Source organism: Prunus persica, chromosome G5 (genome assembly GCF_000346465.2).
Source record: "Prunus persica cultivar Lovell chromosome G5, Prunus_persica_NCBIv2, whole genome shotgun sequence".
NCBI classification, from domain to species: Eukaryota; Viridiplantae; Streptophyta; class Magnoliopsida; order Rosales; family Rosaceae; genus Prunus; species Prunus persica.
The window spans coordinates 14,564,725-14,582,403 of NC_034013.1; the positions used below are offsets into that span (position 1 = coordinate 14,564,725).

Consider the following 17,679-nt stretch of genomic DNA (forward strand, 5'->3'; position numbering starts at 1 on the left):
TTCATGAGGGACTTTTATAGTTTTGTATATACAGTAGGGGTAAGCTTGTAAAGTTGTAGGGTCCACTATGCATGCATGGAATTGGACATCCCACACATGACCAAAAAATTAGGCATGATACATTTCATCTCATCTGGTGTTAAATTATATTTACTTTCATTACAAATCCAAATATTTAAATTATATGATGAACAAAATGTATACAGTAGTAAGAAAAGCATCAAGCTTAATATTTACAATTCTTCTTCTTCCCCATCAAAGATCATCTGTACAGATCAGCATCATTGGTTATAGTTCAGCTATACAGATCATCTGCAGGTGCAGCAGTTGTGGCTGAAGAAAATGGAGCTCCTCCTTCAGTGTTGTTGGTCTGTTCCGTAAATTGAAACTCGGATCCAAAACCACGAGATTGCTGTAAAGTCTGAGCAAATTGCTGGTATATCCTGATGCTTGAATCGCTCACACTTCTGCAGGCATATTTCATTGACTCCTCAAAGTGAGCTGGCTTTATCTCTTGTACCTCTTCCTCAATGCCATCCTCTTCCATGGCTTCTGGGTTCTCTCTCCTTTCTCTCTCCCTCTCAATATCCTACAAATTGGTTGAAGAGGAAACAAAAAAATGAGTATGGAATTTCTCATGTGATGCATAAAAAATTTAGAATAAAGTATCAAGCATCTATGAATCCTGTTTATGCTGCAATTCGTTTCTTGTGTGTGAAGGAAACTTAAAATATTTTCTATCTTACAAAACAATAACCTTTTTAAGGAGCATATGCGGCAAACAAAACTAACTCTAGCAGGAGAAAACCTCTTACCGTTTCAATGTTTTCTCTAATGGCATACTTGCAGGCACGTTGACATATCTCAGTGATATCTGCACCACTAAAACCTTGTGTAGAACAGGCAAGAGCTGCAAGGTCAATATATACTTAGAGATAGGTCGTCCAGGCCTGAGCAATGCCGGGTCGATAATGTCTAGCCTGTTCGTTGCCCCAATGACGAAGACTGTTTTCTTTGCATTCATTCCATCCATTTCAGTTAGAAGTTGGTTCAAGACTCTATCTCCAGGCCAGGGCCACCGGCGTCTCCTACAGAATTGCCACGCTGACAGAGGGAGGGGGTTTTAGAGTTGGTTCAAGGCGAAAAGCTGTTGATTTTAAATAAAAAGAAAGAAAAAATCTTTAATTCCTGAGATGAGATGCAATTGAGTCCAGCTCATCAAAGAAAAGAACACAAGGAGCAGACTGGCGAGCCTTGTCAAAGATCTCACGCACATTGCCTCACTTTCTCCAAACCACATTGTCAGCAATTCGGGTCCTTTGATGCTGATGAAGTTGGCCTGACATTCATTGGCAATTGCCTTGGCAAGAAGGGCTTTTCCACATCCAGGTGGTCCATAAAGGAGAACACCTTTAGAAGGCGACATGCCAAAGTTCTCGAACTTCTCTGGATGCTCCACGGGGACAGTCTGCCAGAGGTGAAAGAATTAGTATGAAATTTTGTCCAAATAAATGATATAAAGAAGAAAGAGATAAAACTGACTCACAAACCTCTTGAGGTTCTCTTTTGACATTCTCCAAGCCACCAATGGCATCCTATGAGACATTAGGTACCTCCACAACCTGCAAAACCAAGAAAAAAGAACTTGTCATTCTCAAGTACCCCAAAAGATTTTCTCAGTAGCAAGTTCTAGATAACAATTGAAGCTTGGTTCTTTCAAATTTATAAAAAAAATTAAACTCACAGTTTCTCTCAAGGCTGAAGGATTTGTAGAGGCCAATGCAGTCTGGAAGTGTTCATTCGTCACAGCCATGGAATTCAACACCTCAGCATCGATCGTATAGTCTTCCAAGTCAATCACGTCCATTTTCTCCCGAATGCACTGAAAAGCAGCCTCTGAGCAGAGAGCAGCAAGATCTGCCCCAACAAAACCATGAGTGTCTTTTCCAACTCTTTCAAGATCAACCAAGTGTAACAGAACACCAACTAAGCATCAGAAACTGTTGCCGCAGTAAAACACAAAACTATGTGATATGAAAAGCCAGTGAAAAAATCTAACATCAGCTGCAAGTTTCATCTTCTTTGTATGGATTCTCAAAACTTCCGATCTTCCAACTTCATCTGGAACACCGATGTCAATCTCTCTATCGAATCTACAGAATCTCCTCCGAGTAGGATCAATGCTGTTTGGCTTATTCGTAGCTCCCATGACAATAACATGTGCACGAGACTTAAGGCCATCCATTAAAGTAAGAAGTTGAGATACCATACGCTTTTCCACTTCACCATGGGTCTTTTCCCTCTTTGGAGCAATAGAATCTATCTCATCAATAAAAATGATTGAGGGTGCATTCTTTTCGGCTTCCTCGAATGCCTTCGTCAAGTTGCTTTCACTCTCACCAGCCATCTTTGACATGATTTCAGGTCCATTAATCAAAAAGAAGAATGCACCAGTCTCATTAGCTACAGCCCTTGCAATCAGAGTTTTGCCAGTCCCGGGTGGCCCATAAAAGCAAAATGCCTTTAGGGGGGGTTTCACTCCAATTGATTTGAAGAGCTGTCTGTGGATGTCAGAGGAAGTTCTACCAGCTCACGTATTTGAGCCATTTGCTTCCTAACACCTCCAACATCATCATAGCCCACCTCATCTAATCTTTCCTCATCTTCGCGCTTGATATAGGTTCTCCGTCGCAGAAAATCTCAGTATCTGGTGCAACAATGCTGTACACAGAAGGGTTTGTCTCCATGACCTTGAACTCAACACTTCTCATCATACCCCTAACCAGGAAAAGGTCACCTTTCCTCACAGGCCGGTATGCATCTGCGAAGTATGCTGCAAAACCAGTAAGAATGTTAATAGACATGCACAGAAGCACAAAGCTTAATTGCAACAAAAGATTTTTGTATGACACAATCAACAAAGGATTAAATTTGAAAGAGAAAACTCACGCTTCAAATATGCATCAAACAAGTTTCCAGTCACTCCTTCAATTGTATCATCAATTGGAAGGATGTGAACCTGGTTTCCATTCTTGACATCAGGGCTGTGATGAATCGACACAACATCATACAAACCCTAAGATTAGCTCGCACAACTTTGTTCATTCTGATCTTCGGTTGCTCGCATTCGTCATCAGCAAGAACAATACAAACTCTCTTCGTTTTTTCCCCTGTATAGGCCCAAAAATTAAGTGACATTTAAATTCCAGGCATTTAGAGATTGAAATTACTGGCATTTACTCTATTAAAAATATAGGAGAGCAAAATTACCTTAATTAAAATAATGTCTCCACAAATAAGCTAAAGCTTTTCCATTGTATTAGGGTGCAAGGAAACCACAGAGTTATCATCATTGACAGCTTCATCTACAACAAGTCGATTCGGAGACTTCTTGCGTTCCGAAATTGCAGTGGAAAAATCCTTCTTGTTACTTTTCCTGTTTTGGTCACAAATACTTTAATTACTCTTGCAGACATAGAATTAATATGATCCATATTTTGACAACAATTAAGTACATTCTGAACCATCATATAAAAGCTCGGCCAACAAGAACAATCATCAATTTGCATACAAATACTCCAATTATCTCATTCACAACTAGAATCCCGAAATACAAGAAATTACTGTGGCAAAAAAAGAGAAGCTACTCTTTTGGTAAAATTTTTAGAAAACTCAAACGCAACAATCAACATAGCACATATACAGAGCCCAGAAAACTTCTAAATTCTCTTCACTTTATGTGTGCATACACATACACACGATTACTCTTGAAAAATCATATCTTTGTCACCGAAAATTTAAAGAGAAAATGATTTAAAAGTCCACTTTAAGCCTTAAATTGTCTAATTAGTACAGACAATTAAAGTTTGCCTCTTTCAGTTGGAGAGGTAGAAAACAAATGTTATCCAACTTGTTCTTATTTGGAGGCGTTGGATCATTGTCTTATTTAAACTTAGCTTATTTTAGAAACCTAAATACTAATACTTTCATAGGAAACAAACATACACTACAAAAAAAAGTGACAACTATCACCATTATTTGGTGACATTTGGTGACTAATGTGAGACTGAGATTGATCATGAGCAGATAATCTCGGAGCCGCCATTGTCGTTGCTTCTAGTTTGCTTTCTTGTGCTTTTCTTCGTCAACCAAAGGTTTTGTGAGTTTCAAATCTCGTTGAAGAGAATGAGAGAGAAGTTGAGTAGAAAGAGCTAGAAGAAAGAAAAGCCTATTGAGTTTAGGGTTAGGAGATTTTATTCGGGTTACGTGCGGGTAAAGATATATCTCTGCCAACACGGCCACGTCGGCTGTTCACTTTGGGCTCTTGGACAACATTTTTATTGGGTCCAACTTGTCCCAATAAAATTACTTTGGGCCCGACCCGGCCCAGCGTAAGCCTTCTTCCCCAAATCAATAGGGCGCGCACAGAAACCGAACGTTCGGTGAAGTTTGCCTAAGCTGAGAGAAGAAGATATGGGTATCAAAATTGGCGGGCAAATTGAGAAGGTGAATGGGAAAGAGCTCAGTTACGATGAGTTTGTGGAGAGGTACATGGAGAAAAACCACCCTGTGGTGCTCACAGGTCTCATGGACGATTGGAAGGCTTGCAGAGACTGGGTCACTGACAATGGCCAGCCCAATCTTCAATTTTTCGCTACCCATTTTGGGAAATCCAAAGTTCAGGTACTTAATTTCTGGCACAAAGTTGAAGTTTTTACTCTTTTTTCTTTGGTTGGTTACACTGGGAGCTTCAGCATGAAGCTGATTTCAATGAAGTATGTTAGAGGAATTAATCATAATTAAGAAGATTGACAATGGTTATTAGATATTAGCTAACCCACTACCCCTTACTTTTGGTTTGTTTTGTTTTCTGTGGGGTTGGAGTTGAATAAATGGTTTAAAGGTTCAGGCTTTTGATGTTTGATCTATATATGACCATGCTAGTCTGGGTTTGCTATCTACCTTTTAAAGATGATGTGACGTTTTGCTACTTTTAGGTTGCGGATTGTGGTACTAGAGAATTCACAGATCAGAAAAGGTTGGAAATGACTGTTGCAGAATTTGTTGAGCAATGGCTTGGGGACCCCATGCAGGAGCATGGCAATGCTTCAAGTCATTCAGCTATGAGCAAGATGTCGCTATATTTGAAGGACTGGCATTTTGTAAAGGTACAAGTTAGAATCCACTCTTTGTTGATAGGGAGTTATAACTATGGGCAGTTGAGGAGTTAGTTGTGGCATTTTAATGCTAAGTTAAAGGATAAGTTTATTGGTGACTTGTTGCTTTCTTCGTCTTTGCTACTGTCTGCTTCAGATGTATGTGGAATTTGAGTCTCTATGTTTGATAAGTTCATTTACTTGCTCAAAAAAAAAAAAAACAAAACAAAACAAAACAAGATGTATGTTCAGGGCATGTCAGCTTTGATAGTCTGTCACCTTGCCCATATCATTGTGTCTAGTCTATGTTTAATATGTGAAAATTTTCCAGTTCAGTCGCCTCACTTGTTCTATTGTCCTATTGTATTCTGATCTCCAGGAGTACCCAGAATTCGAAGCATACACAACTCCGGTGTTCTTTTGTGATGATTGGCTCAACATATATCTTGACAATTATCATATGCATAATGATCCCAACATTTACTCAGAAAATAACGAAATAAGTTGCTCTGATTATCGTTTTGTTTACATGGGAGCAAAAGGTTCGAGCATATTTGTGATAGACGCATTCTCTTTTTTGTTAATCATAGATGTCATCTAAGTCAATTTCTTTAACAGATATTTAGCTTCCCCTTTCTTTAGTTTAACCCACATGGAACTACCTAACATTTCATCTTTATGCAGGCACCTGGACTCCTTTTCATGCTGATGTTTTTAGGTCATATAGCTGGTCAGCCAATGTGTGCGGCAAAAAACGGTGGCTTCTCCTGTCTCCTTCTCAAAGTCATCTTGTGTTTGACAGGCATGATTACAGTTTCTCGCACTAATAATAATCAGAGAGATCTATGTTGGTACATTTGATTTGTTCATTGGTTTGATAAAAAGAGTGCCATATTTCTCTTCTTATACAACTTTCTCTCTTCCCTCTTCCCCCACCCTCTCAGGAATATGAAAAGCTGTGTATATAATATCTTTGATGAAGTTAATGAAACTAAGATTTCTGGGTTTGCAGAGGTAAATCATCAATCTTCAATTTTTTTCGTCAATTCTTTTTATCTTTATTTTGCTACTTTCCTTGTGTTTGAAATTTATATTCTTCTCTTGAGCAGACTATCTGGTTGGAGTGCACTCAAGAGCAAAATGAGATTATCTTTGTGCCTAGCGGATGGTATCATCAAGTTCATAATTTGGTATGTCTTCTATTTCTTCAAGGTTTTTTCATGCTTGGATTTTTCGATACATAAAACAAAAGTCTGAAAGCATGTGATTGATTTTAGAAAGGCTGTCCAAGTAAACCACTCTCTATGTGAAGTTGAACTTTTCCTATATGTAAAATAAGAATAAATAAAAAAACTAACAGCAGTACTTGATTATATACTAGAACAAAATAAAAATAACTTATCCTTTTCTTCTTGGCCTGGAATGAAAACTTATCATCTTATTTGTGTTCATAATGCTTTCAGGAAGGTACAATTTCAATAAACCACAACTGGTTCAACGCTTATAATCTCCGTTGGGTGGTAAGAGGAACATTACTGCCAAGTACCTCATGTATTAAAACTCTAGCATTCCATTAAACATTGATGAAGCCAATGTTCTAGTGGAACTAACATTTATCTCATTAATTGTAGTGGGATTTGCTCTTGAGGGACTACAACGAGGCTAAGGAGTACATAGAAGACATCAAGGATGTATGTGATGACTTTGAAGGTCTCTGCCAACGCAACCTTGCCGCTAATACAGGTAGTGTATAAAGTTTTGGAAAATGCTTAAATTCAGTACTTTAATGTCACGGTATCCTAATCTTCTAAAAAGCGGGCATACATTAACCTACGCTTGTTTAGATTTCCTAAGTGGCTAAGCCAGGGACTTGTTCATAATCATAACTACTGAATTATTAGCTGAATTCGGCCATTGTCAACTCAAGCACCTGAAAGAGGAAGATGGATCTTTTTTTTAGAGGAAACAAAATGAATGAAAAATCCTATGCCGCATACTAATTCTCTCTTTTTAATACAGGCATGAACTTCAATGATTTCTTAATCTTCCTAGCACGGTTGTCCTTAGCCAACTATATCCAACTTCATTATCTCTCTAGAAAGAATGGAAATCACACTTGGAATTTATCCCCAATAGCTCAGCATTTGACTTTCAACCTTGCATCTATTCAGAAAATTGCGTTGAATATAAAATCTGTAGAAGATTTGACAGGAAGTCATGGATTTCATTTGGATTTTCGGGAAACCTTAAAGGATCCTGAGTTCTTTAAACTGTGTACAATTTTGGGAAAAACATATGGGATGGTACACATGCAACTGAACTGGAATTCTGCAACAAAGAATGCTTGGATAGATGATATGAAGGACTTGGACGTCATAGGAACTTGTAGTTCTCAAGTCTGCAATCCTGAAGATCTTATTAAATTTATAGAACTTGCTGTTGCAGAATTCATGGGCGTTCGAATAGCAGAAGATGATTCCCGTCTAAAGTGAACAATGATTAACAGACTCACAAGAATGATACTCTGCTACAAAATGTCCATGGTGAACTACTGGTTCTCAATATATTTTGAAGGTGCATCTTGACCCATCTTTGTGGTGGCCAAACGCCAAGATTATAAATCTCCTGAAGCACTGCCTATTTGGCTTATGAGATCCTAATAGCAACCATGGTGGTTGCAGCCCTGTGCAAAGTATTTGCCTTTGAAGTTGGCTGATTCTTATTGTCTCAATGAAGTTTGAACAACTCTGCCGAGTCGGTGAATCCACTTTGTATCATTCTAAATATTAGATAAACAATTCATTCTTCATTCTCCTTTTACCTTTGTATAAATTTTCTATTTTAATGATATTTGATATTTATTTATTTATTTATGATTAAGCAGTTCACAGCTTGCTTTTAATATGAATATTGCATTATAGTTGAGTGATGTTTAAATATGGAAAAAAAAAAAAAAAGAAGAAAGAAGAAAGCGGGACATTCTTTTAACGCGTTTCATGATTCATCTGTCCCCTGAATCAATGTGGACCTGCGAAAGTAAAACAAACCAAAAGGAAATGTCTCATTTTTCTGCTGGTTTCTTTGCTTTCAAGCGCAGCGTCTTTTAGTGCTTTTCCTTGGTCATCATTGACAGAACTGTTCTGCAATACGCCTACAGCTCTGCTTTTAGTTTAAGGCGCATAAAATTTTATGCTTTGTCCCCCGTTTCTCTGTTTTCCCTACTTTACCACAAATACATGCTGAAGTGATATAAGGCATTTTCTAGAAAACTGAACACCTGATTCAAATGGGTAGACTCTGTGGTCATCAACAATTAAAAAGGACAAAATGTGCTGCCAGGAGCAAAAGCTTGGCTGGAAGTGCAGATTTCAACTATTTAAATACAATTTGGGGTTGACGACTCTACGTTAATATCAACATTTTCTTTTCAACAAATATTTATTATATATTGTGGAAACTGAGATTCTTGTATTTACTTGAAGATTTAGAAAACTGGGTTAGAAGGTAGGATATGTCTATGATATTATAAAGTCAGAAAAGGGTTGAGAGTACTTAAAGTGGTTATGTGTGCTGGATTCTTTTAAATTTTGTGTCCTTGTTGCTCCCCACATGCTTGGCCTTAAAATAAGGATGCTTGGCCACTAAAATATCATGCATTTTGCTTTGCTTCAGACCAAGAAAGTTTTCAACTTCTAAAGCTGTATGGGTTTTCCAAACCACAACACTTTCTCTGTCCTCAAATTTACATGGTCCCGGTGAGAGGGTGCTAAACGTTTTGAATAGAACACACTTTTTTTTTTTATATGAGGACTGTAAAATACAACAAAACCCTTGTTATGGCCTACAAAGAAAAAATAATAAATACCTCAAAATGAAAAAAATAAAAATCAAGACAGGTTGCTTTCTGTACTGTGCTGTTATATTCATGGACACCTTACATTTCTTCCAGGGCCTCCATAGTAAAAGTAAGTCCCCCATACATTGTTTCTTCCTTGTCTTATGTCATAACAATTTGGATGATCAGCCAGGAGGTGAAGATTTGTGAGAGGAAGTAGGTTATTATCCCAATCAACTACTTGCAAATTTCTGAAGTAAGATGCTTTTCCAAATCCAGCTTCTGCAAATTGGCCACTCCCCATTTGTGTAGATGTGTGGTATCCCATTGATCTACTATTTACAATTTCTCCTCCAAATTGCACCATGCTTGCATGGCTCCTCAGGTGACTAAACAAGAATGCAGGCCAATATCCAACTAGTAGGCCATTACCAAATTCTAGCCACCAGTGACCGTGCTTTGGATCCTGCAATATCATAATTACATGTTGGTAACTTTGTTCGATCAATCTGGTTGTAATCCATTAGGTTATTTGTCTTGCTTTGTCTTTTGATTGCATAATGATGAGTTTTTGTCCCTTACATGATGGGTTTTATTTTACTGTCTTATTATCTGGTTCTGCAGATTATATCTAGAAGTAAAAAGTATTCACACAATCATTCATGCAAGTGAAAGGGAAAAAAAAAACAATAAATAAAATAATAGAAATGCCCTATTATGAAGTAAAGAAGCAAAGTTTAACCTTGGGGAAGTGAAAGAATATTATTAATCTTTAAATATAAAAATAAGGGGAATAGCAGATTTTTCTTTTTTTGGTTGTGACCAACGAAAACAAACTACCTTAAACCTCAAGACAGCAAACTGAATTCTCATGATATTGATTTGATTTAAATTTGTCTTTTTTGGCTTTGAATATAAATCATTTGAATTTTGACCAAAACTCTCACCTTCCAAACCATCAAGCCAATGTCAAATTGTCTGCTACCATAAGAAGACCTTGGAGATATTGCTGCTCCAATAGCAATCTTGTTATTAGTTTGGACAAAGCCAGAGCAAAGCAAGTTGTAGCATCCAGTGGCTTGATATGCATCTGTCTGTATATTATAAGCATCAAATTAGCACCTCTTTCATTTTATAGGCAGAAGAGAAAAACAAAGATTCTAATAAAAACTTACTGTCCAGTATGTAAAGAATCTAGGGTAGTTGTCTCCATATAACTCTGGGCTAACCTGAAGAAAGAAAGAGAAAAAAAAAAAAACATTGCTTTTAAAATTTGAGAAGAAAAAAAACTTGGGAAATTTAATTTGTGTAAGACAAATCTGAAATCTGAGAGACATGCCTGCCATCCAGCTTCAATGGTATTTAGATCATGGCCAAATGAACCAGAGATTACCCAAATCTGTGACAAGCTAAATTCATATTGATCAGTCACACGTGGAGCCCACACATTTATGCTGGCCTTTGCTCCATAGTATTGATCTCCATTTACAAACACAACTGCATGCTGTCAAATATCCAAAAAAAAAGTAAAAATATTTAGTCAATGACAGTTTGACTATTACCAGTTTTAAATTTTGTGATGAAAAACACTAACCTCATGGCCACTGCCTGATGAGTCTCTCCTCACACTTCTTCTTGGTTTTCTTCCAAATCTTCTGATGGAGCTTGCTCTTAAAATGTCTTTATCTGCTGTCCTCCTGATTGGAACAGTTCCTTGTGGGCAGGATTCACCAGAATCTGACCACAGTTGATAACTGTCTCCCACTATATCTGTGTTGTTACGGCCTTTGTCTTTGGGCCTCTCTGGTTCATCCTGTAGAACCATGTTCCTTAATTATAAATAAACTTATTGCACATTAACTTTCCAAACTTGAAAAAGGGTAGGTAGTTCATGGAAATTACCAATGGCTTCTGTCCTTTAAGCTCAGGATGGTCAAAAGCTGGTTGAAGATGAGATAAAACACAGTCTATCACATCACCATCAGGGCTCTGCAGACAGAAATAAACAGCAATCAAAGCCATTAAATATGCTGGGTTGAAATTTCATGGAGGACAATTATTGATCGATTCGAAAAAATGAAAAACAAAAACAGAAAAAAGAAGACAAGAAGAAGATGAACTTTTGCAGCATATAGAAGTTCACTATCAAAGACAAAAGGAAAATGCCTGGATAGTCTTGACTGCAGGCTTGTTGATCTTCTTTAAATATGATTGGACAACCCTCAACTTGTTCAACTCTGAACCTGGCCGAAAAGTCTGATTGGCCGGCGAGAGGCGGCGGCCGGAATCTGAGACAATTGGGTGTGACAATGCAGGGGTGAAGAGAGAAGAAGCAACAAGAAATAAAAGAACAAGAAGCATGGGAACGAATGAGAAAGTGTTGGTGTGGATGTGGCAAGGAGGAAGAGCCAGTTTAGAGGAATGTTTTAGTGGAGTAGGTTTCTGTTTTGGTACAACAACAACAACAGTTTGTGTTTGTATGCATTGTTGTTGTCTTCTTGTTGTGTGCTGAATTGCATAACAACATGAGGAGGGTGTGTTGTTTTCATTCTTCTGTTTTGTCCATGGACCTGAATAATCTCCCTTCATGTCCTTACAAAACACAAGCAACCATCAAAGATGAAGTCTGCCAAGCCAGCCAAGTTAATCACTTTGATTCACTGCCTCACCATTTCCAACATATAAACAACTCTCCTCTCTCTCTCTCTCTCTCTCTCTCTCTCTCTCTCAGACACACACACACACACACTTTCAAGGAGAGAGATTCTTGGGGCTTGGTTTTGTGTTTCTGACACCTAAGAAAATTAGAGGCATGAGCATATTAAAATAGACTTGGATTGGTGGGGCTTGGTACTTCCCAAGTTTAAGTCTTTAGAGGGTTGTGGTCAAAATGGTTTTAAATTCTTTTCATAAAGAGAGAGAGAGAGAGAGAGAGAGAGAGAGAGAGAGAGAGAGAGAGAAGTGGGTGCTTCAAGTTTCAGGTTAATTAATTTAGAAATTAACCGCTTAAGCCAAGCCAAGTATCTCTAAAAATTAACAGCTTCTGGATTCTCTTCCTCCTTCTTTTTTGGCTGAAAGAATCTTTTGTTTTCAGCTCATTCCATTTTGGCCCTTGCAACATCTTTCCAGTCTCATTATTTCCCTTCCTCTAATGGATCTATGTTCTGGAGATTTAATAAATAAAATGATATCATATTGCTGTCACCAGTTACCACTAGGAAGTGGAACAGTTGTAGTGCACAACCTCACATTATAATTTCTGATGGACCATCCATCCATATGTATATTTCATCATTTCAAATGGACCATGAAAATAAATAAATAAATTCCCAATTCCCACTTCCCAAGTGGGTAAAATCTTTTGACTATATATAAAATTATTGGTAATCAAAAGATTCCTGTAAATACTTATGACAGAGGAGAAAAAGAAAATGCTTTTGTAATTGGTGTGACTTAAGGCAATGATCAGATGAAAGTTTGAGAAAAAATTCTGCAGCATGTGCCTCTTGTGCTCTCAGCAGCATCTTACTTGCCAAATTGCCGTGCCTTCTGGTTTGTTTGTTAGATTGTCAATGCTCTGCAATTCACTCCAAAATAGAAAAGTCAATGCTTTCCCCGTCAAAAACGATGGCAAATAGATCAAATTAGAAACGCACAAAAAATGTTTAGAAGATGTTTTTAACTCGGGTGTATTTACTCCAGCCAACTTGACTAAGTTCATATTTGAAAAAAAAAAAAAAAAAAGGTTCTTATTAAATAACCATTTTGTGAAGATTTAACATCAGTAATACTAATAACCTTCACTCCCAGTTTATTTAGGCTATACAACATTTGCGAAGGAAAGCGGTGCCGTAGGGTGCGAATTGAGTAGGTAGGTCCATCTATATTTGATGTCAAGATCATGGTTAGGTGTGACGCCAAAGGTCAAGCATGTCAAATTCCCATATGCCGACAATTTGTGATGCCATATATAACCCATAAGCCTCCAAGCGACAATGGTAGCAGAGAATTTACTGTTGAAATTGATAGTGTAGCATCAGCCTCAAGCTTCTTGATTCAGACTAACCCTAATCTCCAAATAAGGTTAGCCCTGCCCTTGCTAGTTTAATGCTATAAGAGGGCACCATTCCATCAGGGCCTTAAAGATGGGAAGTTTTTCAACTTTTCCGCAACACGTGGTGTTACTAATTTACTCGTATTATAAACGTATGTGTTTAAAAGATATAATATTAATAAATATATCAGTAATTTGATAATAATACAAGAAGTTATTATTCTCGTGTTATAAATAATGTTATTAATCAACTCATATTATAAAGTAACACACGACACTGATAAGAGAGAATTGTCATTGAAATTGACAGTGTGACAGCAGCCTAAAGCTTGATGTCCAAATCAGTATAGGTTTGCTAGTTTAATGCTGCAAGAGGGTACCATCACCTATATAATAAGATCCCCAAAAGTAATTAAGGGCCAGCAAAAAGCCACATGTGCATACCACTCTAATGTGTAATCAATCATACTGAGGTCTAATAAGGCTCCTAATTATACAAAAACTTTCTTTTAAATTGCCATTACCATTATATGAAAGTTAAAAGATTCCTACCTAGACCTAGTAATTTTTTGTAATTAACCATGCAATTAACTTGGTTGGCACTAAAGCTTGTGGGAGGCAGAAAGGTATGGGCCCTCAAGCCTGGTGCTTCGTTCTCTTTTTAGGGTCCTGGGCAATGGTGCGTGCTTGCTACTTTCAAATGGCCTTTAGGCCGAGAAATACTTACGTGGAACGGGAATAATGTTATTTTACTATTTCGATTAATCACGATATATCATATATGATAACTTTTTCCCGTTTCACACGAGTTTTCAGCTTGAGGCCTCATCCCCTCCCCTGTTTGTTAATTTCTATTCTATCTTTAATGCTCTCTTCTTTTCACAAAAGATCCATTCACACTCCCAACAACTTCTGCAGCAACCAGTTGAAGAATATTGGTCCACCCTAAGCCCACGCTCATTAAAAGCAACATCACCACATTGAGATTATTAAGTTGTTCCAGTGGCAACCATACCATGCCCCCTTTCGAAAAGTTGGTCTGAGAGAACAGATTCCAGCCCCACTATAATCTACAAATTTTTAAAGGAGAAAAAAAGAGTATGGCCTGAATTTATACATGTTTGAACTTTGAAGCTATCTAAGATCTCTCATGGAATGGATTATATTCTTTAAAATTTGTGTTGGTTATGTAATCCATTAAAGTTAATGTCATTTCATGGCTTAAACTATATAAAACTATGTCACCTTTTTTTCTTCTTGGCGTGAAAGGCTGCCATTGCCATATGCTTTTTGAAAGGGTGCCAACTTGCAAAAGCAAAAATATTATTGCCCTGTAATTTTGTTGGAGCTAGCTCTGATATTATACTGGGATTTGTTCTAACTCTTCATTCTTGTTCTGATATGACTGAGATTAAATCTTACATCATCTGCAGTTTCTAGTTTGTAGCAGAAGGCACGCCCAGCTGGTAGATTCTCTTGTGAATTGTGAAAATACCGTTTTAAAAGAATGATGAGCAAACAATTAGAATATAATCATATGATTATTCAATGATTAAGATTTGCAGGTACCAGAAATGGATAGCATTCTTACTTACACCATAAGCTCTGGTTTCTAAGAGTAGGGCCTAATAAGAAATTAGAAAAAAATAAAAAACCAATTAGCAAGTTCACCTAATATTTCTTGACCAAAATCTTCAGCATCATCATAAGACAGTCCATTTATAGCCTAGGATACGTAGTGGTGCCTGCAGATTATATAATGCAGAAGCTATAAGGCACTATACCTATCTTAGTGCCTACTTCGAAGGTTGAAGATGGTGATGGGTCATAATCTCGGATGAATGTGGAGACCATGTGATGTTTATCTTTCATAGGAGCTATTACTATCTTTTTTTCCACTATTTATATATGAAAGAAAAGCTGGAAATTATTTGGCTTTTTAAAAAAGCACAACACTTTGAGACCTTCAAAGGTATGATGCAATTATACATGTAGGGACTTCCACTGTCGCATGGGTAGCCACCATTCAAAGTTTCAAACAAACTGTTTGAATTTTTTTTGGTTTTGGATTTTTTTTTTCTTTTAATTCTTTTATAAATTAAAAAATTAATGTGGTTTGTGGTTTGGAGGTCAAAAAGATTTCTTGACATCATGACTTACCCTGAAAGATATGAAAGAAGAGAAAACTGGTCTGGAAGACTTGGAAGATGATCAATCAACTCAAGTACAGAAAACACTTTCATTACTTTGGTCACTAATCTTGACATTTTAAAGCTAACAATGATGCTAATCTGGGAAAAGGGCTACCTTGACTATCTTGGCAACAAGTTGTCAGTTCTTGACTAATTAAAAAAGGCATGCTCCAACCAATTAATTTCATTTTACACATAACATTCACTTTAACTTTTATCTTTATTCCAAAATTCTGGCCCTTCAATTTCCAGTTTTCAATTGATTTGATTTGTTGGTATTGAAAAAATACATTCATGGAAGATCAGATTCTGAGAACAAACTATTAATCTGTCGTATCGGCATTGCAAGGAGCATGAATTCTTTGGACTCTGAAATGATGGATAAAAAGATGGATCCTCTGTCCACCATAGTCTGTTTCAATCAAATTTAATGCATCTCTTCCTCAATTAACGGTGGATTTCTTGACAAGCAAAGCATCCTTCTCCTTCCATCTTTGTAGAACCTGAAAAAGGAAGAGGCATCTTCACATTCTCCCACAATGCTCTTTTTTATCTCTACAATTGAACTTTCATCAAATAAAGGAACAATGAAACTGACTGCTGCTTGTTTATTCATAAACTATATATCTCATTTGGTCTTACAAAGCCACATTTTAAGTTCAACTAATCACACCACCACTCTAATAAGCAAAGAGCAACTTCAACACTCTACTTCGTTTTTTTTTTTTTCCTTTCCAATTTTCTGTTATCCTTTGGGGATAGTGTAGATAGTTAACTATGTCATCGGCAATGAGGGAAGGCGTAAGATCAGCAGGAGAGGCCTCTCACAATGGGATTGTTCGCCGGATGGTAAGCCTTCCCAGAAGCATTATAGGAGGATTTTCAAGAGCCATGGGTCATCGTAGAGGCCTAATAGGAATAGGAGGAAGAAAAGCCCAAACTCTACCATCAAACTTTCAACTGCAGCAACCAGAAGAGCCCCTAATTGGTCTAGATGTATCAGCTTTTCTACCTAGCTTTGAGCAGCAATATGGCACCATGCATCCATTCTTTTATGCTTGCCATTTTATGGAGGCCTTAAAGATTGCAGAGGGTGAACACAAGTTCTTGTTCATGTATCTCCACTCACCGGAACATCCCTTCACACCCTCTTACTGTAGGGAGACACTGTCTTCAGAGCTGGTGGTGCAGTTTCTTGATGCTAACTTTGTTTCCTGGGGAGCACTTGCTGATAGAGGGGAAGGTCTACAAATGGCTGCAACAATGAACCCTTCTTGCTTTCCATTCTGTGCTGTTATAGCTCCTGCTCCTGGTGAAAGCATAGCAGTGCTAAGACAGGTTGGTTGAAACTTGAAAGTATTTAGTACTTTTTTCATTAAATAATCATCCATTGGTTCTAGATATACTTATTGAATGCCTAAACCATCACTATTGTTCTTTGCTTTGTCCATGTTTAGATGGAAGGACCAATTTCCCCAACTGAGCTGGTGGGGATTCTGCAGAGGACTGTGGAGGAACAAGGGTCGGCTTTTCGTAGTTCAAAGGTCAAGCAGGCAGAAGCTATAATAGCAGACCGTCGTCTAAGAGAAGAACAAGATGCAGCATATCTTGCAGCTCTGCAGTTAGACAAGGTTGGTTTGTGCCTATTCATATGATATATGCCATGCTTTAGGTCCAAGATTTTATCTAGTGAAGCAGAAAGTTGACAATGAACCAACATTCTTTCCCATTTCTGTAGGAAAAGGAGAAGCTAAAGAATCTACCTCCAGCAGACACAGCTCAGAAACCAGCAGAAGCCCCTACCAAAGCAAAAAATGAGAGACTTCAAAACTACCCTACCAAACAACAGTACGGAAAAACCAAAGAGGCTTCTAGTACAAGAGGAGCTCAATACAAGGAGGTTGCAAATAGGGGGAAGGATCCTCAGGCTGCTGCACAGGTATAATTTTAGAGACAAAACATCATATTTTGAGTTTTAAAAGAAAGCAGTAATTATATTGTTAATTTGGTTGTTTCATTGTTGTTTTCTTCAGATACTGATAAGGTTTCCAAATGGGGAAAGAAGAGAGCAGTGCTTTTTGTGCACAGACAAAGTGCAGTCAATTTACAGATACATAGATTCATTAGGCCTCCCTGGTATAGCAAACTACAGATTGATTTCAAGCTTCCCAAAAAGAGTTTATGGGGTTGACCAAATGGGGATCACACTCAAGGATGCTGGACTGCATCCAAGAGCAACCCTCTTTCTTGAACTTCTGTGACATCAATTCTTTCTATATTTTCACAACTATTGAAAACCAAAATTGGCATCCTTGTAATCAAAATTTCAATCTTGGGTTTTTCTATTATTGCTAGAAAATGTCAAATGGAGCAGGTGGGTTGGATGAGGCCATGCCGAAAGGGACAATCTCATTAATTTCACTCACTGTCAAGTGCCAACAA

At 37.6% G+C, this 17,679-nt stretch overlaps 3 protein-coding genes and 1 pseudogene across 3 annotated transcripts; 2 read left to right on the forward strand and 2 right to left on the reverse strand.

The window, feature by feature from the left end:
- Positions 296–4,105, reverse strand: LOC18777406 (annotated as a pseudogene).
- LOC18776958 (jmjC domain-containing protein 4) lies at positions 4,442–8,058 on the forward strand. Its single transcript, XM_007209904.2, has 9 exons — positions 4,442–4,683; positions 4,998–5,168; positions 5,536–5,698; positions 5,841–5,958; positions 6,101–6,170; positions 6,266–6,346; positions 6,620–6,676; positions 6,788–6,899; positions 7,176–8,058. The coding sequence occupies exons 1-9, from the start codon at positions 4,474–4,476 to the stop codon at positions 7,646–7,648; spliced, it is 1,455 nt and encodes a 484-aa protein (XP_007209966.1). The 5' UTR covers positions 4,442–4,473; the 3' UTR covers positions 7,649–8,058.
- LOC18776790 lies at positions 8,839–11,870 on the reverse strand. The gene is made up of 7 exons (XM_020564019.1): positions 11,158–11,870; positions 10,894–10,980; positions 10,586–10,804; positions 10,331–10,495; positions 10,167–10,220; positions 9,939–10,085; positions 8,839–9,457 (listed from the first exon to the last, which is right to left on the reverse strand). The coding sequence occupies exons 1-7, from the start codon at positions 11,578–11,580 to the stop codon at positions 9,080–9,082; spliced, it is 1,473 nt and encodes a 490-aa protein (XP_020419608.1). The 5' UTR covers positions 11,581–11,870; the 3' UTR covers positions 8,839–9,079.
- Positions 16,015–17,596, forward strand: LOC18776667 (plant UBX domain-containing protein 10). Its single transcript, XM_007209171.2, has 4 exons — positions 16,015–16,575; positions 16,695–16,868; positions 16,976–17,176; positions 17,271–17,596. The coding sequence occupies exons 1-4, from the start codon at positions 16,015–16,017 to the stop codon at positions 17,496–17,498; spliced, it is 1,164 nt and encodes a 387-aa protein (XP_007209233.1). The 3' UTR covers positions 17,499–17,596.